General features: G+C 46.5%; 2 protein-coding genes across 10 annotated transcripts in view; one reads left to right on the forward strand and one right to left on the reverse strand.

Annotated features, from left to right (window-relative positions):
• The window catches only part of DNM3 (dynamin 3), a 171236-nt gene extending 153394 nt beyond the window's left edge, over nt 1–17842 (forward strand). For 6 of the 9 annotated variants that reach the window (XM_027658453.1, XM_027658455.1, XM_027658456.1 and 3 more), the window contains one exon: nt 11746–17812. In XM_027658453.1, the coding sequence (XP_027514254.1) occupies nt 11746–11815 (70 nt within the window). In that variant the 3' untranslated portion in view covers nt 11816–17812. Of the gene's footprint in view, nt 1–4981; nt 5176–11745 lie in introns of all 9 variants that reach the window. The other 3 variants (XR_003530162.1, XM_027658458.1, XM_027658454.1) reach the window with 3 other exon arrangements.
• A 4244-nt stretch (nt 17843–22086) lies between these two features.
• On the reverse strand, nt 22087–23090 carry PIGC (phosphatidylinositol glycan anchor biosynthesis class C; the record flags this gene model as incomplete). Its single annotated transcript, XM_027658355.1, has 1 exon — nt 22087–23090. A coding segment is annotated over one exon (888 nt), but the record flags the coding sequence as incomplete, so codon positions are not given.

The raw sequence follows: 23090 nt of genomic DNA on the forward strand, positions 1-23090 counted from the left end.
GTGTTCTGCCAGTTGTGCTGCCAGAGAGAACCATGGCTCCTCTCCCCTCGCCTTGCCAGCCAGCACGGCTCCTTCATCCTGCCCGGCCAGGGTTTTGCATGGACACTGCTTTCCTGAGGTGGCTTGCCAAGAGCATGTCTGATGATCATCTCTTTCATGCCAAAGTGATAGGTGGGATGGAGACCAGAAAGGAATTTTCTAGCGCACAAAAGACACGTGGGTAAGCAGCCTGTGAATGACTCAGTTCGGGACTGCCACTGGTGGTATGAAAAGCACTGGTGGATAAAGGAGGTCAGTGATTTTTAAATGCTGTAGCTAGATACATAATTGAATGTGTGACTGCCTGACATTTTTGTGGAAAAACCATCTGCAATATGCATTTCTGGGCTGGATCCTAGTTCTCTTTTTTAGAGCTATGTAAGCCTTGGACAAAAAAAAAATCTCAACTGCTGAAGAATGAAGGAAGGGTTTGGTGATCTGCCCAAACTTCAGGTTTCTCCTGCTGACTAAACTGCAAAGGAGGAAATCCCAGGGAAGGGGCTGCAGGGGAAATCACCTGAGGGGGACAGTGTGGCCAGCTCCTGTGCCTATTAAATGTTTCTTTTAAGCTCTGGAATTTCAGCTACGCTTGGTCTGGTTTTAATAACAGCCTTTGCAGGATCATAGGAAATTGACTCAGAAAATGGGTCTGAGATATGAAAAGGGGGAAAAAAGTGTTTTGAGGAAGAGTTCTTGTAGAAACTTGTGCTTTTTTGTGACTTACTTTTGAACTGGGGCTTTGTGCTTGAACTGCTCCATCACCATTTTCTGCAGTGATTCCTTGAAGTGTCGGGATCGCTCCTATCTAGGGAAATAGTTCAGCTTCCTGAGAAGAAAGTAGTATTTTAAAGTTTATCTTGCTCTCCAGAGGAGCTTTTTCTTGCAGGCCCTGTCATGTGGAGCTGAAAATCCTGACATGCTAAAGAAATATAAGATTTCCATTTTCTCCTGTTCTGCCTTAAGATAAAAGATCATTTTCAAGGGGTACGACTTGGGACTGTCCTTTTCCAATGAGCAGCTTAGCACACGTTTGGTGTGGAAAATTTGGCACCTTTTAGTGAGATACAGCCCCTGTCTTTAAAAACAACTTTTTTCTTCAACTTTATTAGTTGAATAATAATATTCAACTTAAAATCAAAGGAATCGTGCAGAAATAGCGAGCTCTCACTGTTTTCTCACAGTTCCTCCCTTAATGCACAGGGAAAGGGAAAGACTTAGGGGAGCAGGAAATAATTTTCTTCCTTGCTTCGCTCTGATTCTAAAGCTGTTTTGGGTTATGTGCTCTGAATATTTCTGTAAGGAAACAGAAACTATTTGCATGATACATGCCTCTTTTAATTAATCCCACTTGAGGTGGGTGGATCTCTCCCAGCAAAGCCTGTGAGTAAAGGCCTCTGGCTTTAAGGGCTTGGTGCCAAAGCATATATGATTTGTGAAATATTCTCCACTGCCAGAATTTAGATTATTCCCCCGCTCTCTTAAAAGGCTACAGTAGTATTTTGAAAGAAAATGCAGCTGTGTGCTTGCTTTGGTAAGATGGCTTTAAGCAGGCACTAGAGCTTACCATGATGGTTGTTTGCCTGCCTGTGTGGAAAGGCTGATCTTGACCAATTGAAGTTCTACTGTGGATGCTTTGATTTATAACTTTTAAATGCCCTTAATGTGAATCTCAGCTTTGCCATGAGGAAGACAATTGAACTGGAAATGTTTTTTTCTCCTGGCAGCAGAGCCCATGGTGTTTGTGGGGGTGGGAGGGTGCTCCCCTTTTCTCCCTTTGTCCTGCTCTGCAGTGCTACTGGGGATTCATAGAGGCTTTGCCAACAAAGCCCCGAAGATCATTACTCACTTTGTCATCAAAACATAAATGACCCCACTCTGTGAAACCCTAGGATGGGTGCTCTGAGCACATGTCACCCTCAGGCATGTGGTGCTGGTCCCCAAGGGCTGGGGGTGGTCTTTACATGTGAGGCAAGTGGTGGAGAGGGAATTCATGTTGTGCTGTTCGTGATCAGCCACATGCTGTCCCTACAATCTCCTCCAACCCACCGCCAGCCAGCGTGAAAGGGCTGATGGGGGCTCTGCACTACCTTTTATTAAGCCATCCAGGCTAATTACATGACCTGCTGTGTTGGTAGCTAATCTACATTGTAAGTCATCATTACATATTTCTGCCAAACCAGCACAAAGAAGTACTTTTACCTCACAGTATTGCAGTTAGAAATTTCCAGACAAAGTCAGGAGAGCTGCAGAAAGCATTACTGCCTGGCTGCCACCTGACTGCCAAATATCAGCCATTCAGTATGTTTTCTGTGATGGATTTTTATGGATTAGAGTTCTTTGGAAAGATTTAATGTAATGTCTAACCCTTCAATGCATTGAATGATAAGGGGATCCCTTGCAAAAATTGCACATGATCCTCTGAATAAAATCTGTCTTAGTGCACAGGCATATAAGACCAGAAGAGTTATTCTGCCTTAGCCTGGGAATCTTCTTTCTCCTCAAAGTTTGACCCTGCAGCCCTAAAAGCTTACTGCTGTATTTTTTAATGGAATATAAATAGGAATCCAATAGCCATTGCACCAAACTCTTCTGGCAGGATGAGTAAGTGCCCACCTTAGAGCATTTGCATGCTGACTTGGATGATCTCAGTCTGAACACCCAAACAGAAGAGCACAGCTCTGTCCAGCATCCATGTGTCCTCTTTGATTATCTTCAGTGAAGGTTATATTCAAAAAGTATAATCAGCAATTAGGAGTGTTTTCATGCAAACAAAGAGACAAGAGTGTTATATGGAGGGATTCCAAAATCCTGCTGAATTTCAGGAGAAAATAAAGCCAAAGAATAATTTAATTTAATTCTGTATTTCATGTCTGTGATCAAAAGAATATACAGCTACATGGGTGAGGCAAAGCCAGAGCCCCTCAAGGAGGGGATACTGATCTTCTGTAGTCCATATGTTTCCAACTCTGCCTGTCCAAAGACCCCAAAATCACAAGACTTATGAGAATATCAGTTATTCTTTCTGTGATTTCTGCCCAGGGGGGAGACAACTCTCTGTAATTTGTTACCCGTCTAATGTACATTTCTTGTTGAAATGCACACCCAGTAATATGTTACTTTGCTGCTGGCTGCTTCAAGCAGCAGCCTCCATTTATTTTCCCTTATCTCTTAGAAAGGAGCTCTGCATTTCCCCCCTCCTCCACTGGCTCCTTTTTCATGATTTTCTTTTCCCTTTTTTCTGCCATTCCCTCGCTGCCCCTTTCTTGACCATACTGTTTGCTTCCTCTTTCACCTTTTTCCTTCACTTGGTTTCCTGCCTGGTCCATTTGTCTGCCTTCCCCTTGTATTCCCTCCTTTCCTTCTCACCATCTTGTCTTGGTTTCTTTCCAGCTTACCCCTTCCCTTCCCTGCCATCTTTGTAAATCTGTCTTCCTTGCATTTCAGTCTTCTTTTAAAGTTTTCAAGCCATAAAATGCAATATTTGGCAATCTTTCTTAACTGCCTGGCGGCAGTAGCTGTAACACGAGCTACAGTACTTGGGGCCATATTTTGCCATGTGCAAAACCAGTTGAGGAATACCAGTCATCTTATGTGGGGTCATCTTGGAGCTTCAGTCGTGGAATAGAATCATAGAATAGAATTATAGAATAGTTTGGTTTGAAAGGGACCTTTAAAGGTCATCTAGTCCAACCTCCCTGCAATGAGCAGGGACAACAGAAGCAATGAATGAAGTAGCATTCTGAACAAGGATAAATATTGGAGGGAGGTCACAGCAGGTTGTAAGAACATGTAAAAAGTAACAATACAGCAACTCTTGTGGTCTCATTGTAATTCTGCAATATGGAACGTATGAGAAATTTGGAATGGCATTTGCACTGAAGGACTGATTCTTCAGTTGCCTGAACTGTAATGCTGTCAGAGATACAGGAGGGTCTCCATTTCTGCTCCAGGAGCTTCACTGACTGCTGCCCCCAAAAAGATGACTTTCTTTTAGACTAGCAATAGGATTTTGTTACTGCCTTCCTTTATATACCTCTCCTCCAGATGACTGTCCTGAAGATGGAGTAAAACAAAGTTCATGGGATGCCACACACTGCATGTGCCACACACATCTGCTGGCACTGACTCTAACTCCCATCAGCATCTTCTTTCATCGGCCAGAGGCAGGCTCTCTGTATCTTCAGTGGTCTAGGAATTTTCTGATGGGCAGTACACTGTGGCAGTTGAACAAAATTACCTGAAGAATCACTGGTTGTATGTGGAGTTTAGGTTTGATCTTATTTATCGCGCCTCAGGTAGTTGTGATTATCCTTAGCATTGATCCTAAGCTACTTGCTCCTGCCTTATTCAACAAAAAAAAGTTTTTTAAAACAGGGTGAACTGGGAGAGATCCATTTGATTGGGACTGTTGCAAGTTACTTTCAAAATTCAGCAAAGAAGATCAGGTTGGATCTTAGTGTAGACCAGTCCTGTGTGATGGGGAAGGGTGAGTAAAATGATGCAAGAGAGGGGAAGGCAGAAAAAGAGGAACCTGAAAAAAGTCAAAAGAAGTGTCCTCAATCACAGTGGAAGCCTGCTTTGGAAGCATCAGCTTTTTTCTTCAAGATACTGTAGCAGAAGGAAGTGGTTTTTATTTTTAGCATCTCTCAAGCTGAAAAAGGAAAGTAGAGTCAAACAATAGCAAATGTTTGACAGAAATACAGAAACCTGAACATGTGTTTTGTCCCCAGTAATTATTTAATCTCATAATGGAGTAGTTTAATAACAGTTGCCATGAAGGCTGTGCAGGATTAGAGCGAGGGTGTTGAGCAGGAAATTTCTACCTTGTCTGAAAGAGTGGGCGAATAGCAGTGCATTTCTAGCCTTCCTTATGCTAGAAGAGAAAACATCTGACAGTAAATGGAGAGAAAGCATTGATGATTTGAACTTCTTGAACCTGCAGGCATCTTGAAAGGCTGTCCTTGAAACCCTCCTGTCCCCTGCAAGCTGTATTGGATCATTATTGAATGAGGGCCCTCCAGGGTTACATTAACAACAGTGACACTGATAATCACGTTAGTTGTTGTCATGGACAAGAAGAGGTGCAACTCCAGCTGGAGGTGACAACCACGACATTTGCTCCCTTCTTGCACCAAGGTAAGTAAAGAGGAGAGAGGCAAAAAGGCAGAGGAAGGCCAAATCTGAGTAGGAATAGCAGCGTGGGCAGCAGTAGATGTGGTGTTCAGGGATACAGTACATGATTCAGTCTGATGCCAAACAGAGCAGCTACACACAGACCAGTGCACAGGACTTGAGCTACTGTGAAAAGATCAGATGTTCTTCCTGCTGATTTTGTGGCCCTTCTGTTGTTATCTTCTGTGGACAGAAGAAAGTAGAACAGCATTCTGAACATATCACTCACCACTCCTAACTTTCTCTTCCTCCATGGGCAGTTTTGATCCTCTTGACCATCCTGACCTCGGGTTTCTGAAAGGTCAAGCCAGTCTTCCATGAACATGTTGCACACTTGCTTATTTGACATGTTCCCTGCTGAAGGGCAAACAGGAACACGCAGTTTCTTAAGAATAATAGTGTCTCTTGATTGCTCTGTTGAATTTATTTTTTTTTTGTTTACTCAAGCTGAGTTTTCCAAATGACATATTAATTCCCTGAAATGACTAATGAAAATGCAGCGCTCACATAAACATACAAATATTATTTGTATGTGTGTGTGATGGACATTAATTTATGATGGTCATATAGAAAATGTAGCTTGAGTTGTAAATAATAAGTTATTCTGGTGAAGCATCATATTTTGGACCACTGCCTCTTAAAGGAGTATCTATATTAAGTTAAATCACGCACAGTGGAACCTCATTAACCCAAATGCTTTCAAACAGTATAAGCATTTGAATTAATGGAGATTTATATTGCTGCAGTGTAGTGGTGGCTAGTGGAAGGACACATTCTTCCCATTCACTCTTACTTTTTGTTTCTTTCACTTGAAAGAAATAGGTATCTGATAAAACAGCATAATCTAATAACTTTAACTTGCTTACACTTAGCACAAAAATTCTTCCACTGACAGAGCATTGTGCAGCTGGGTCATTTGAAGTAGTGTGAAATAGTGAGGTTCAGCTGTGTGTACAACTGAGCCAGTACAGTCTCAGCACGCCCTCTGTGCATTTGTAAGCCTGACACGTGTGTTCAGCTGGAGAACTACTTCAGGACTATCATGCCCCCTCAAGAGCTGTGTGGCTCAGGGCTTCCATTCCTGACTTGCCCGCTGACAGTAGTCCTGTGGGACTTACTAGAGACATTTAACGTTTAACAAAATGACATTTTTTCAGTAGAGAAACAAATCTGAGAAATTTCCACTCTCTTGGACCATTGCATTCGGGTAAGGGACCATCTCAGACAGATATTCCCCCAGCTACTTTTTTCTTTCATCACTACTGAGTGCTGTTTCTTATTTCTCCTGCAATCATCATCTCCTCCTGATTCTTGTCCATAATTCCTGCTTTACTCCTCCTAATGTCATCATCCTTTTTCTGCTTTTCCTGCTTTGTTGTGACCTGTGACACTAGTATCAAGTGCCTTTCCTCCTTTTGGTTTTCCCACTCGAGATTCTGGCTCCTGAGTTAATGGGAGGCTCCACAGTAGCCATTCTGCATCTGCTGTAGGACAAAAAGAGTTTTATGCATGCACAGACTGAAGACTAATTAGATCTACAAACAATGTCTTGCCTCTCTTCAACCATGGTGGCTAGAGTTGTTTCACTTCTGGTTTGGATTTTCTTCCAAATCCAAAGGCTGATGGAGGTTGAGAGGTACAGTATAAAAGTTAGGTTGATGTAACAACCAGGAAAAGCAGGGGGTGTGGCTCTCTCAGGATCTTGCTGAAACAGAGAAAACCTGAGAAACAGTATGAATATAAAATCAGTCAAGGCATTATAAGTATCCCAAGACCAAGCTACTTAGTCTCTCTAAATAATCACCCAAACAGGAAACTAGATTTATTCCTCACCTAAAGTAAGTCACTCTTTTATCCCCTTACTGTATACCTCACATCCAGATTTGTACTGTCACCTAAAATAAAATTTGCCTGCAGTCAGTCTTAAAGCCGCTTAGAAATTTTGTGTAAGTATTTTCTTCTTAAATTCTGCAAAGACAGTGTAACGTATCAGGGTGCTCCGAGAGAGCTGCGTTATAGGGAAACCAGGACCATGGAAAAGGGAGAGAATAATGGACTTCTGTTCACAATTTCAGATCTATAGGATGTATCGTAAAATATAGTTATGTGCATGCCTTCCACAAGTGTTCTCTGGTGGTCACAAGCAAACAAGAATGTAAAATGTAAGTGGAAATGAAAGCCTTTTATTTAGCAGTGCGCTGGCTGTGCTGTGAGAAGCCATCTTCTCTGAGCGGGTAATTACAGCCATGCTTTACTCAAAGCATATTTTGTGGACTCTGTGTGGGGAGCGATAGCACTTCTCAAAAAGCAAATGCTTGAAGAACTCCCATATGTTTCTGATCGAATTTTAAGTCTAGACTTGCTTTATTTAGTTTCTTTTGCTCTGCGTTTGCCTAGCTAAAGCTTTTAGGAGTTCTTTTAAAACTGGAAACACTGGGTGTGCTGCTTAGGTTAAAAATAAATGTAAAACTTTTCCTTTTTTAAAAAAGTTTTTGCATGGGGGTGAGAGCTACCCTCCATTCAGAACCCCACTGAGCTCTTCAAAGGAGGAGTCTCTGCAGCAACATCAGGGAGTTATTAAATACATACTTAGTCCACAATTTTCATTGGTAAATTCTTTACGTCTGCTTAATGTGTGCTAGTTAGAAGTACTGATTCTTTTTGCAGATTCGTTCACTCAACCCCGGGGGGACCTATGATCCCCTGCCCCTTTAGCACTAACTTTTAGAAACGCTGTTTCCCTTTTTTTTTTCTCCCCGCCCCCCAAAAAAGCAAACCAAAACACCAACAACCTCAATTCCCCCCAAGACAAGAAGGCTGAGTTAAAGGGGCCAGGCAGCGGGGCTAGGTCCCAGAACTCGAAAACCCCGCTGAAATGCTGTAGACAATAACCAAATCGGAATTCCCGCAGCAGGGACATTTTTATGATGAACTTTCTATGAAGCGGGAGCCGCCTTTCGGGGCCTGGGAACAAACAGCTCCGCACCGGGAGCTCTTCCCGGGCCGTCGGAGTCGCTCCGATAACACGGAGGAACCGCGGCCCGGGCCGTCTGCACCGCTATCGTGTGCTGGCCTCAGACTAAACATTGAACTGGGCTTAGTCACATATTTACTCACTGGGATGGCAGCTAGCGCGGAGCAGGGATCCGGGGGCGGTTGTTTTTCCGCGGTTTTCCCTCGCTCGGTCCCCGGGCAGGCTGGAGCTCCCCCTGCCGCTCTGTAGTTCCCGTTCTCCGCGCTGGGAGGCTCTGGCAGCGCTCCTTTGGTACCCTTTGCTCGGGAAGCGATGGTGCCGAAACCACTCAGAGCTTCACTCAGAGCTGCACTTTCTGTAGGCGCCCAGAAGCTGGTTGCTGGCTCTGTTATCTCAAGGTGGCCCAATCCTGCATCTCTGCATCCCGTGGAGCACGTCCACTCCCAGCCACTGCTCAGGGTGTAAAGGAGCGGGGCAGAGGCAAGAGATGTGCAGGTTGGCATCTCCTCCTGTCTTTGGGATTGAGATTCCTATTAGGGGCAAAAAAAAAAGGTGTGAATCCTACTCCCAGTGTAGAAACGGTCACAGAATGACCTGACACACTGACGGGGAAATCTAGAGACAGGCCATTCACTTAAGAGTTGGGCTCAATGATCCTTGTGGGTCCCTTCCCACTCAGAATATTCTGTAACTTCTGGGCTTGTTCTTTCCTTCACTTGGACTTGAGCTTCAGCTCATGCCAGTTGATCCTGTGTGCCAGTGGCCAGGGAAGGTGAGATGATGCAAGAGAGCTCCACTCTGTGTTCTGCCCAGGGACTCGAGAGCACGGTCCCCCTTACTGCAGTACCAGCACAGGGAACTGCACATAGCCCAGGAGACTGTCAGCAGCAGGGCTGGAGGGAATGGTGCTTTTGCAGGTCTTCTCCCAAGTGCTGCCTTTCCAAACATCTGCTATTCCTCTGAAAGGCACCTGTGATCTCCAGGTGGAGGTCCCACTCCTCTAGTCACAGTGTGGTGGGTTAAGGAGCTGGGAGGCAGGCAGCACCCTTGAGGGGCTGGAGCTAAGGAGAGGTCTGCCCATTCCTCATGGACATCCATGCCCAGTGGGAAGACACATGCAAGCGTTTGTATGCAGAGCATCCCAGATACATATGTGTCTCCACTGGGAGGTATCCATAGTGGAAGTGTTGGGAGAGAGCGTGGCTGGCTCTGAAGGGTCCCCTGGCTGAGCAGACCTGCCTGTCGGGCAGTGCTGTGGGGAGAACAGAGGGTCCCTGTGGGGATGTCATCTTCTCCTTGTAGTGGGTGGTACTCTGGATTGGGAAGGAGAGCTGATGGGGAATTTTTCTATTTAGGTCTGCACTGGGCTTGAATGAAAGTTCAAAACAGTGGGCGGAGTGCAATACCAACTCTAGTTCAGGGAGGAAATGGGGCTCAGACCTGATTTTGGTTCAGGTTTGGTTTGACTGATTATGTCCAGGAAATCCTCCCACTGTGCTCTCCAGTTTCTGATCCTGCTGTGTTAAATAGTAATTTGGCTAAATTACATTATTTGAATCCAGTGTGCTGCATTCAACCTGGTATTAAAATGCATGTTTGGGCTTGCATCTTTTAAATTTGATATGAAGACAGCTGTATGCATTTTCCCTTGTTTGTAAATTGTATACACATGATACGATGTTTTCAGTAAGCTCTAAACAATGCAATGTGAGGCATTTCAACAAAGGAATAATTTAATGCAACCCAGCAGAAATGCAGAGCCTTAGAAGTGGTTCTTTATGAAACTACAAATTTTGGAAATGGGTCCAGAAGACCTACACTGGAGCAACACAAGAAACAATGGTTAACACAGTAACATTTTTCCTGTAAGAAAAATACACCATGAAGAAATTATATTTTGCCTTTTTTTTAGCTTGTTGATTTACTTGAATGCTTCAGTTGGCGTATTTTGTATTTGTTGTATGTTAGGGATTAAAATTCTCATTTCTTCACCAAAAGAGAATATTGTGGCTCAAGACACACTTTGAGCCGAGTGAGACTTTTTTTGTCAAGTATAAGTTTGTCTCCTATATTTTGTTCCAGTTCAGAGAAGATTAACACATTACATTCTTTTAATCTTCAGTTTAGCTTTTAAAAGAATGAGACGTTTCCTTTGTAATATTCCTCAGAGCCAGACCTGTCCCTGCTTTCACAGGTGGAGGACAGGTTAGAAGGGGCTGCACAGTTTGTGTGAGCCATTAATGAGCTCTGCTGAAGCTGATGGGAACTGAAGAGCCATGGGCTCCTGACCTTGTTGAGAGCCTGGGTTCAGCTGTGAGCTCTCATGGTGACTTGGGCTGGGGTTAAGAATAAAGTTGGTGCTTCCCACTAAAGAAAATGGGGAGCAAAAGCACTGTAAGAGATGGATTGGGATAACTGCAGCAACGGAACGCTGCTGGATAGCTGGCTAAGGAACAGTCTCTTTGGGCAATTTATACATACAGATTGCAGTGCCAGCAGAACTGTGTGAGTGGTGCAGGCGCTGAAGGCCAAACAGGTATTGTCAGCTCAGACTCTGCATAGGCCTTGCTCAGTGGTGGGGTGTTTTATCCCAGGTGGAATGGAGCATTAACAAAATACTCTTTGTGACTATACTGATGGAGTTGCCTCCACACAGCACTGATATGAACAGTGTTCCTGCACACAAAAAGGTAAAGTGTTGAGTAGCTACTGGAGAGACTCTGTCTGCCACTCAAGCAGAGTTGGTGTGTCATCCTTGGATAAGGGAGGGACGGAAGGAGGGATAGGTCTCAGCCTGGACTCCAGGTGGGATGCGCTTGGAGATCATACTGCTGCCAACTCTTGCACTGTGGACTCTTACCAAATGATGACACAGTCTGAATTAAAATGTAGGTGTTTGCAGTACACAGGAAAATGGAAAAAAGACACATAAGCCTTCCCAAAAAATCTGTGACTCCTTAGCCCTGAAGTTGATAGAGGAATGCATTAGTGGTAAATGAATGAGTCCAGCAGCCCCAGCCAAAACTGGCATTTTCATAACTGGCCATTGATATATAGCTTGAAGTTTGTGCCTCAAATTCAGGCACATTGACGTGACTCCAGTTGGCCCAACTGTGCAAGAAGCTGCAGGTTTTCCTGCTTCTGCAAACAGCAGCTGAAGTCACTGCAGGCTGTTTTCCTCAGTCCTGTTTTCTGCTCTGAAACGTTCCTGTAAGTCTGTTGTGTGGCTGTCCAGGCTGGGACTGACTCCTAAGAAAATGGGAATAATGATCCTCCCTGGATGGTTTCCGTGGCACAAGAAGGTAACTATGTTTGGAGAACGCCCAGGCTGTGGATCAGCAAGAAGAGCTGTCTGGTCTGGTGGGTGAGGGAGCTAAGGCATGGTAGACACCTGGCAAACCCGTTGCCTCCTTTCTTACTGTGGATGCTTGTGGACATTGTGCTTCAGTGTACGTGGAAATAAGATGGTCGTGTGTACGAGCATGTGCATGTTCCTGTAACATGGTGCCAGCTTTGTTCTCAGTGTTTGTGCTTATTGTTTCTTCTCTCTTTCTCTCCAGTCGAAGACCACCCCCTTCACCTACTCGGCCCACTGTAATTCGTCCGTTAGACTCATCCCTGTTAGACTAAAAGGAGTTTCTGGCATGTCATTCATTGTTAACCAAATATGTGGAACAAATTGCTTGATAACTGTCGCAATAACCAATGTATAGTCGCATGTATGGACATCTATAGGCAAGTAACCAATATACTCTCTGTCCATTCTGCATTGTTTATGAGGTCTTAAATGTTTTGGGAAGGTCTGTGCTGCCTTGACTTTTCCTTTTGCAATAACTGGTGTTAGCTAACTTACTGACACGTATCTTCACCCAGGCAACTGTGCTCACTGTCCTCTACAGCAAATGGAGGGCTTGACTTTGTGTATGTTTGTGCATGTGTTGATTTGATCTCCTGCTTTTTTCCTCTTATCTGAAAGGAATATTGCTTTTATTTGTACCTTCCAAGTTATCTATCATTTAGAATTAGAGTTATGCCAATTTTCTCTTGTAATGGATAAACTGGGCAAAGAAAAGCCATGTGATTTCTTACCAAGCTCTTCTGAAGGCCCCACACTTCCATGTCTCCCTTGAAAGAAGCTTGCTTCTCCTATAAATTCTCCTTATCCAAAGTCTAGTGTTAAGGGTTGTTGTTAAACAAGAAGGGTGTGTGTGGGACAGCACGTTTCACTTTATTTCCACACTGGCAGCTGACATGCCAGGTTGGTTGGGTTGGTAAGGACCAGGCTGCTGCCCCAGCTCACAGGGCTTGGTGTGGAGCTGCCTGACCCTGCAGCAAGGATGGGAAAGGGTGGTTTGAAGAGCCAGCACATGACAGAGCAGTGTGTCCTAGCTTGCTTTGTCCTCCTCTAGTGCTTGCTCACACTTACACTCCCACTCAAGGGAAGCCCTGGGCATATGTGAGTGCGTATAAATGTGCTGTGTGGCAGGATCCCGGGAACCGAGCGCTGCTTTTGGCCATTTTATGGAACAGAAGGGGATATAGATACAGATATATACATATATGCACAGCTGGACATGGGCTACCACTCCTCTGCCCACTGTGTGAGCCAATTCACAGAGCTCCGGCCCAGACTGGCAGCTGAGCTTCCCAAGGGTCTGGTTTGGATTTGAGATATTTGCGATATTTTGTCGTGCCAGTTGATAAAGTTCCCCCTGTATGAATATTTTCTTTTTGGATCACTTGGTCCTGCACACCTTGTTTTAGGGTTGCTTTATCCATCTAGCTTCTTGGAAGTGCTCAGCTGTGCATCCTGGCAATGGATTATTTTAGCAGCTGCTCACTTGCAGAGGTCCTCTCTGCCTCTTGTTTTGCACATTATATATTAATGTGTTATAAAAACCTTTTGTCTTAACTGCATTACTTCACTTTAAACACTTAGGGTCAGCGTCACCCTTAAAGCTTAAAATTTACTGAGTTAAGAGAATTAAACTAGAGAGGAATTTGGCCTTGTTCCTTCAGAAAATGTGAATTGCTGCTATTGCAATTATGGTTACAGATCCCTAGGCAAAGCAATTGGTGGTTTCAAAGGCCCTCAGTATAATCAGTCTAATAAATGTATTTATTGAAACTGCATGTAGGGCTCCAGTATGCTGTAGCCCCTTGGTTAGGAAGAATCCAATCAAAGAGCAACAACCAATTGGGATTTAGCCTATTAAATATTCCCAGGCTGCTGATTAGCTGTGCTCACCACTGCAGCAAATTGTGTTTCAGCTTGCATAAGAGAGACATGCTTGGGAAAGCATGATGATTTGTATGTTAGCTTAACTTTAATTTCCTGTCAACCTCATACTTGTGAGACATGCCTGGGGAGTGTAGAGGTCACATCTGATGCACAGTGAAGATGGAGTTTGTCAGAGCACCAGCATCTTGGTGATCTCAGAAATTGCTTAAGTGGCTGGTGTTTGTTTGGGGAACAGGCTCAGATCTCCAACACCAAGTGCACAGAATCAGCTTTCAAGGAAGAAGAAGGTTACAAACACAACTACAGTCATAGTGATTTTTACTACAAAAAAGAAAACATATATTTTTATGATTTTTCTTGTGTTCTACACAGTTTTCCACTGCTCAGTGTTCTCTGCTGTAACCTGTAATGCATCTGTTGGATATATTTTTATAAATAGCCATAGCAGTCCATGCTGCTGCCTTGCAAGCAAACCTGTATGTAGTTTATCAGATCTCTGTTACTGACTGGCAGCTGCCTGCTGATAGAAAGCCAAGCATAGTGCCTCAGCCACAGAAAGTGACTTTAATCCCAAATTTTTATATTCATTCAGTGATAGAAATGTTCATGACTAGGCTGGATGGGGTTCTGAGCGACCTGGTCTGGTGGAAGGTGTTCCCCCATGGCAGGGCGGCTGGAACAAGATGAACTTTAAGGTCTCCTCCAGCTCAATCCATGCTGTGGATGCAAGACCGTGGTCTGGGTTTATCCCACCATACCCCGTACACTCAGCTTTGTTGTCCAAGGTCCCCTTTGGTCAGTGGGAAGAGACATCACCTCTAGGAGGTGATTCAGACCAGTGTGGCTACACAGAACTCGAGGGTGGTAATGCCTCAATTAGATGACAGAGATCCTGGCCTAAAAACATGTTTTTAAATTCTCTGTACTTGAGACTCCTTAATTTACTTTAATGACTGTTTCTGCCAAGCATAAGGAAGTAGGTAGCACAATTCAGCACTGTCCTTAACTCTGCCCCCCAAGAAACTGTATTTCTCAGCAGAATTGTAAATGAAGCTCTCAAGGGTGGATTTACCCAAAAGAGGAGGAGGAGGCAGTGAGGCGCCAGCACCATCTGCTTCTGTGCTCGATGCCGAGGTCGTGGGACACAGCTGCACAGCCCTCCTTCCTCTGCATCCTCATCCAGATCACATCTAAATCTGGCCCTGTGCCCTAAATGCAACACTTTTAGGTGTGCAGGTTAATAAATAACTGTGAGCACAGATCCAGAGTTCAATAATTTCACCTCTTCTTGCGTATATGCTTTTCAGAATAAACTATGTAGAATTGTTTCTAGGAAAAACACTAAGAGCTTCTCAAGAAATTGCCACATCCAATTGAGTAAGTACTGTCCTCCAACCTTGGCCCACTTCCTCCTGCTCTGCAGTGCCTGGAATGGGTTTGTTTGTCCCGCTCACTCCTGAAGCTGACGAGTCGTGCCAGTCCTGTCCCTTGTTCTCAGAGGAGCAGCCTTGGCAGCAACTCCCTCCCTGCCCAAAGGACAGCAGGATGAGCACCTTGTGGATCTGCTAGAGGGACTGGCTTCTCACACTGGCCATTGCCCCCTCTGCAGACCCACTTACCCAGGATGAGCCAGGTCTGAACTCTCTATCAGAGAAAAGGCAGGTTGCTCTCCCTTTCTTTGATTCCCTCTGGCAAAGCTCAGAAGACTGTCAGGGAGGAGTGGAGCACTAATTAAGCAACAGCGACGTTTCTGATCTTATGTGAGGTACATAATAATGATCTGGGTGACGTAGTTGTTAAATTTCAGGAGGGTGCTCTTCTAGTATTGCAATTAGGCTCAGCCTGGGTCTGTGCATAGAAAACATGTTCCACCTCACCTTGCCATGGCTGACCAACAGCTGAGGAGCTTGTGAATGCCATAAATAGCTCTCGGCCTTGGAGCTCAAGGGATCTCATGTTAGGGTTAAAAAGATTGTATGTTCCACAAAAAGGTTTATGTACATAGTTAATGTGTGTTTATTTTATTGCTGATCTTGTTGCACTTTCTGAGCAAGCCTTGTAAAAGTAGATTATTTATTATATTAAAGGAGATACATTATTATACATTATGGCATTTCATGTTAAAGCATAACATAGAAAATATTATCCTCTCTGTTGCAGACAGCTACACTAACCATGATGCACATAGCATATGGAGATTACTGGCTAGTTCTGTCTTTCTGTCTTAAAATAGTCCAAACCTCCTGAATTGAGGGCAGACCTACTTTGCTCCTGTGCCACCAGAAGGCATCCAGCCTGCTGGTGCCCCTGCAGCACAGCTCCTCCCACTGTGCCACTGAACATCCTCCTGGGGCTCCAGTAGAACAGCTCCCTTGTGTAAATGAATGTTACTCTGCCTGTCTTTCCTCTTGCTTTGTCTGCAGGCGAGCTGATACCGATGGCTCCTCCCGTCCAGACAGTCCTCCACTCTTGCTTGATCTATGATTTGTCCCGTCTTGCCGGCCGTTTGCTTTACTGCTGTCTCTTTACTTTTCCAGGACGGGGTAAACGATGACTTCTTTTTGTAAGAAGCAAACGCTTAATTTCTTTCTGATTTTTATGCTCTGTGTGTTAATGCCCTACTTCATATGAGACAAAACATCTGCCTTTGGTTTCATAATCTGTAAATGGTTCCTGGTGTTGACCTTTGAGCACAGCCAGTCGATTCCCGAAACCATGGTCATTACTGAGCATCACATGCACCTGCTGTAAAAATGTTCTGCTGCATTTCTGAACCTGAAATAAACTGTAATTCTTGATGGGCTTTTATTATTACTTTCTGGATGTGCATGAGTGGTCTTCTGTCTCTCGCACCATCATCTCAGCATTCCACACTCTGCCTGGGTCGGGACTGCAGGGAGGATTTATCAGAGATGTGTGTTGCATCTGGATCACTGGAGATGTCATTAAAGGGGAGACAGGGAAGATGTAACCCTTTGGGAAACATTCAGCCTGTTCCCTTGCAAGGGGCTTGGAGTGCTGCAGAGATGTTTTGCTGGGAAATGGATGAATGTTTTTCAAGCAGTACCTGGGATTCACTTCATTGCTGGGGAAAGCACGTTTTGGGGAGATTCAGAGCTAAGCAGAAGGCTAGACTGAGTCCTCCAGAGTGGGAGCTGGAGTTAAAATGTGCCTGTGTATGTGTTATGTCTGGAAGGGATTTCCCCCTAAAGTGGTTGTGTATGAATGTGCAGATGTCTTGATTACTCAGTTCCTCCTTCAGATCAGTATGAGCCAAGTAGCTGCAGTCGGTGCTTGGAGATGGTCTCTATGGCACAACAGCTTCCTGTGGGAGCACTGCAGTCGCTGAGTTGGTCCTTAGGTTTTGGGAAAGTAGGGAGCAAAAGGTGGGATGAGCAAAGCAGGAACACCCTCGTTGTATTCCCTTGGTTGCTGTAATGTTTGGAGGTGTGTCATCAGTGGCTGTTCCTGAGGGCAGTGTGTGCACTCCCCCTCAGTGAACAGCAGCGTCACACGTGTCCCCTCTGGCTGAGTACCTTACGTACCCCACAGGAGTTTGGTTACAGGCATTTGGAGTTTGGTTCAGCTTTGGTCAGAGCTGAGTCCTTTGTGCTGGGTAACAGGAGGAGCGTCTGCTCCTCTCCAACCACTTCACTGGGCCATTGCTGCCAAGGGTCTCCTGCTATGCTTGGCAGGTGCCATCACCCACATTTTTAACTTTTCCCAGCAACGTCCCCTCCAGATACCCCAATCCACCCTGCAGGCCATCCTGTTTGATCATTCCCCATTTCATCAGAATCTCTACTGCAAGAACAGTGTTTGAAGCAGATAGTGGTGAGAATTTTAAAGCTGGCTGGGGAAGAGCTCTTCCAGAGGATATTATTTGCTGCAAGAAAATTAGAAAGCCTGTGACCAGCGACCTCCACACCTGTGATGTGATTGTCCCAGTTCTCTGGCGCCAGCAAGTCAGATGGGAAGTGGTGAGGATGAAAGCTGAGGCTGTGCTGATGGCCAGCTGATTCTAATCTCACTCTTGCTCTTTTCTTTAATATACATGTTCTGTGCCTTTTTCTCTTAACTCATTTAATTAAGATAATTTTGTGTATGAGTATTTTTATTATATCTTGACCTTTTGTTTTAAATCTCTCCCCTCTGTGAATTTTGGGTTATTTTTTGTTTTTTTCCTAGGCGACCTCCACGAGCTGTTCCAGGAAGATCATCCTAACACACACATTTCTTTTGTGTTACATGCAAGGTCTTTTTTTATTTTTTTTTTGTCCAAAATTACCTTTAATTTGCACTAGCCTACTTGTAAATGAAAGATTTTATTTTCGGATGTCAATGATAAGCCTGGATGTAAAGCAAATAAAATTCTGACTACAAAAGGAATGTGTGGTGGTTTTACACTCAAGGATCTACCCACTCTTTCTCAAATGGAGCCATTCACACCTTGTGGAAGAAATTGCCTGGCCTCTGTGGAGGCTCCCACCCTCCAAGGTGGTGGATGGAGGGACGGACATTCTGCTGGGATTCCAGCACTGCTTCTGAATTCATTAGCCACCAGGATTGCTTCATAGAAATGGCTTTGGCTTAGCATTAGCAGGAAGAATAGCCAACAGGGTCCTAAAACATGTCTAACACACCAGCAGCAGCACCTGGCTGAGCAGAAACTCAAAGGAGGAGATTGCAACAGTCTCTAGACGGATGAATCTCCACAGTTATAAATAAAGTGCAGCTGCTCTGAGCATTTTTTTCAAGCTAAACCTCTGAATTCCTTGCAAGCTGCCCTCACTGGAGCATCTGAGCTCAAACAGCTGTAAGTAGCTACCTCTGGGGTTCCAAATGTGTCTGTCTATGGGAAAGATAAAATCAGGGATTTAACATTTAGGAGATGTGCTTGTTTAGGGTGCCAGAGAAGTATATGGGAGAGTAAGGCTGGAAAGAAAAGGGAAAACTGATGGGTTTTACTGACTTTTTTTCTCACAGGAAAAGAAACAAGGGATATTTCAGAAACCACAGAGGTAAATCAGGAGGCACTGCACAGGTAGGGACTGGAAGCACCTCTGGGCATCAGAGTCCAGCCTTTGTTTCAGGAGCACAAAAAAGATGTTTCTGGGTAGTGGGGAGTTGGTGGTGAGAGGCAAAAAGCACCTCAGCAGAGTTCAGGAATTGTGTACTTTGGGGAACTACTACAGAAGCAACAGTGTTTGTACCCAGCAAGCTCCTGAGGAGGTTCTGCCCATGCTTCACCTTTCAGGTAAGAGGGAATGGGAACAGGCTGAACTTCACAAGCTGCTTTTTTTCCAGCTTGTTTAAAAGTCTGTTCTGCACTGGGGGAAGTTCTCACTGTATTCCTTCTGGGGTGTGACATGGTACCAACAGATGAACCAACAATGAATAAAAGGTAGATGATATTTTAGCTGAATGGCCTTGCCTACAGCACCCGGCTGCCAGAGGGCCTCCAGGCATTAGGCCGGAAGGCACAAACTTGTTTCTTAGGACATTTTATGGTGGTAAACCCTTGGCACAGATCTTTACCTTCTTAGGAAATATTTGATAAAAAAATATTGTTGAAAATAGGACTCCAAACTTTATGGGTTGCTGGTGGCCATTTCTAAAATATCCTAAGTAGAAAGACATAGGTACTGGTGTACTGGGAAACCCTGGAGTCTTCTTTAGCATCAGCTCATGGAGAGACTTTTTGAAGAAGCTGTTTAACCTTGTCTGTGCTGTTTCCAGCTCTCACTGGTGTTTGCTCTGTGGCTAGGTAGAGGAGGAGAAGGGTGCTGCACCAGCTGGTGCCATTATGTGTCCAAGGCTGCTTTTCAGGGAGTGGGTTAGGACCAGAATCCTGTTTTGGTTTCCTGATGATTCATGTTGTTGCTGTTGCCTCTCACATCACAAAGTTGAAAACAACTGAGTGATTGCTGTGGGAATTGAAGAGATACAAGGATCTTACCTTCAAGGACTAAAGCTTTGCTCTTTCCAGGCTTCTCAGATCCAGTCTCCCGCATGGGGAGGGACATGGCCCCCTGACAGCACGGTGTGGGTGGCTGACACTTGCCTTTCCCTGCAGCAGAGGCTGTAGATGAGGATTACAGACTGCACGTGTCAGCGGCTCCCCCAGGAGCGAGGCTTATCCCCAGCCACTTCAGTTACACACGTTTGGCCAGCTTCAAATCAAATGCAATGTCCCACTGAAGGACTGATCTCAGTGGACTCAGAAACTTAAGGGAAAGAAACTTCCTTGTAATGCAAAACAACATTTAACTCCTTACCATGCATTGGTTGCATCATGAACCGAGGACCTATTTTTTTTTGGTCTCAGTGTGGGCTTTGTCAGAGAATGCTTTGCTCAGGTAGCAAATGCCCAAAGGGCATCCAGCCTTACTGGATGGGCATAGAGTTATGGCAAAATTTTGTTGTGTAGAGAATACTCTGACCTCAGGCATGTAGACAAACCCATAATGGCCATTTATGCAGCAGCTTAAATAACTTAAGCAGCACTGCAGAGCATGTGTCCTCAGGAGAAGGTCAGGGAAGTCCCAGGGAAACCCTGCCTGGCCTTTGTGTCTCCTCCTCTCCTCTCCCTGGCTCTCTCACATTTTTTCCTCTTTCAGTGTTCCTCTGTGCATCGAGGCCATGGACTGGATTTATATTTTCATCCCCAGCTTAGGGAGAGCAGGGTATTTGTGTGGGCAAGCAAGGGGGAGGGCTAAGCCTTTCCCTGCCGATCTCTGGGCGAGCACTGAGGCTCTGCTAGTCTAATCTGAGAATTCTGTGACTGATTGTAAGGAGGAGATGAAGGGAAGGAGCTGGGCAGAGCAGAGAGGCCTTTGGCTGTGGGCAGGGATGAATCTGTCTGTGGTGGGCTGGGCTGGATGGGACACAGCCTGCATCCACCTAGAGCTGGGTGGATGGGGCCTGCTGCATCAGTCAAAGCCCAGGGATCTGCACAGGTGATCCACTGGGTTCCTGCTCTAGCTGAGGTGATGGCAGCCTGTGCCCATCTTCACCTGGAATGTCTGGGTGGTCAAGGTTTGCTTTTCCTAACCCAGAGCTGGTTTTAGAATGTGAATTTGGGAAAAGTATTTTTGAGGAAATATTTATCCTTGAGGGAATGGGTGCAGCAGAAACTCTGCTTTCTTGAAGCCTCTGCAGTGATAGACAGGGGCCAGGCAGGTGAGATTTGAGTTTTAATTTACACTCAAGCTGTGTCCTATCAGTGGGCTCTGTGAATCAGCTTTGGATGCCAGCATTACACTGGCATTATCCCGGGGTCAAATGGGGCATGCTGGTCACTGAGCAGCAATCTGGGAAAGCTCCCTGTGAAAAAAACCCAGTCTCCTTTCCAAAGACCTAAAAAATGTCATTTTGACTCTGACATCTGGCTACTCTGTGTTCCCTGTGAGACCAGAGCACGGGCTCCAAACTGCTTCAGGTTTTAATTAAAACTAAAATGAGATGTAGTTGTCACCATGACGACAACAGCAACATTTAACACTTGGCAGGAGCTGTAACAAAGCACTGGAGGTGTTGGGGACTCCTCCGGGGGTTGCTCATTTCCGAGAAAACCCGAGGAACGCGGCAAGCGCCTGCTCCATAGGATGAGCCCCTGGTGCTCGCAGGGCTGGGGTAAATCGAGCAGAAAGTTGCACTTCTGCAGTGCTGGGTTTCCAAAAGAGAAGAATTTCGTAAAAACCCGGGTGATACCAAACGTATCCCTGTGCAATGAGGCTGGGGCACAGTATGGGCATCCCTTCCCTCTGGCAGTGCTGGCTCAGGAAGGTTTTGCTCCAGGGGGCTGGGGCTGCCGAGGGAAGGTGCCGGATGGGAGCAGGGAAAGCGAAAGTGCCTGGGAGGCCCTCCCGGCACGGGGTCCGGCTGTCCTGGCCTGGCCTCCAGTGAGACTTGTTTGCCAGGAGCGCCCTCTGTTGCGGTGTGAGCGGTGACAGACAGACGGACACCTGACAGACGGTGCCAGACGAGATCTTGTTAGACCTCCCCCGCTGTCCCAGCAGCGTGGCATCTCACCAGCTGGGATTGCACCCATGGGGGTCTGTGCTGAGCTCCATCCCTCTGGATCAGGGTTTGGCCCTGCAGCGAGGCCTCATTAGCCTCTGGAAAAAGAGAAGAGAGGAAGGCATCATGCCCTCTCATCCCCTCCTCTCCCAAAGGATTTAGGATAGTGTGGTATCTGGCAGTGTCATGAGGCTATTCTGGCACCAGTGACTGTCGGGGTGCAGGTGAGCAGGGCTGTGCACCACACCCATCCCAGGTGCCCTTGTGCTCAGTCCTGCAGGTCCCTCAGCACCCACCACCCTGCACCTCCACCCTGCCCGCAGTGACCCTCACCAGCCCCTTCCCCTCCAGCCCCCTGGGGAAGTGCTGTAAGTCCGCAGTGCACACACTGGGGGCCTGTGGGGCACATCTGAGCCAGATGTGCGTTTCCAAGTGGTGTTTCTGCTCAGGGGATGCACATCCCCCTGTTCCCCCACCCCCAAATTCAGGTATGGGTCTGCATGACCAGAGCAGACACCACCCTGCTCATCTTCACCCTGAACTGCTGCAGGGACCAGCTGCTCTGCGAGGCTCAGCTCCTTTCCTCACCAAACCCAAGCAAGTCAGGTTTGGAAACAGATGCTGAAGGGAACATAAACATGGTCCTTGCTGCTGTGTGAGAGGCTTTATTGGGTCAGGTGTTCTCCTGCCCACAGCTGTCCCCCAGCAAGGACCTTTGTACTGCTCACAGCAGAGGGTCCCTCCAGGCCAGGCCTACATGAGGAACCTGGAGAGGTCCTCCTTGATTTCAGCCTCATCCCATGGCCCGTGGATGTTGTCCTTGAGCAGCTGGAGGCGGATGAGGCAGTAGGGGCAGATGCAGGAGATGGTGAGCAGCAGCGAGGCGAAGAGCACGGCACCCACGCTGGAGATGGTGGCCAGTCCTGCCAGCGCCGCCAGCGCGAACAGCACCGTCACCCCCACGTAGCACTGGGGCGTCCGGGCCTTCAGCTTCTTCTGCAGCATGGGCCAGAGGGCGAAGATCTGCATGGCAAAGGTGACCATGACGAAGGCGTGGAGGGCACGGGGAAGGCGCGAGGCCAGGCACACCGAGGCGAAGATGGCCATGTTGAGGGACAGCGTGCTGGACACGATGGCGGCGTTGGCGCCATAGTCGAAGAAGATGAGGTGGCCCAGGAGCATGAGGGCCGACATGGCGTAGATGGTGTCCGTGCTGATGGACTCGGTCAGTGTCTTCAGCACGGGCGAGAAGCCGTAGGTGAAGGCGGCGAACACCAGCGTGCTCTTGAGGTCAGCCCAGCGCGTCCGCCCGCTCTCCCACCGCCCAGCCCCGCCGTCCACGGCGTCGAACAGGACGTAGCCGAGCAGCGAGGACACCAGGGCCGCCCCAAAGAGCCCCTGCGGGCTCAGCAGCCCGGCGTCCATGTACCACCAGGTGAGCACGAAGACGCAGACGCTGCACAGCTGCTGCACCACCGCTCCCGACTGGAAGACGACGGCCCAGTAGCGGTACTGCCGGGCGTGCACGTTCTTCCGCAGCTCCTCCAGGAACCGCTGGTCCACGTAGTTATCGGGGAAGGGCTGTCGCTCGTACAGCACCTTCTGCCACCGCCGCGCGGGGCCCGGCTCCAGGGCCGCTGG

Source organism: Corapipo altera, unplaced genomic scaffold, assembly GCF_003945725.1.
Source record: "Corapipo altera isolate COAL_440 unplaced genomic scaffold, ASM394572v1 79, whole genome shotgun sequence".
Classification (NCBI taxonomy): domain Eukaryota; kingdom Metazoa; phylum Chordata; class Aves; order Passeriformes; family Pipridae; genus Corapipo; species Corapipo altera.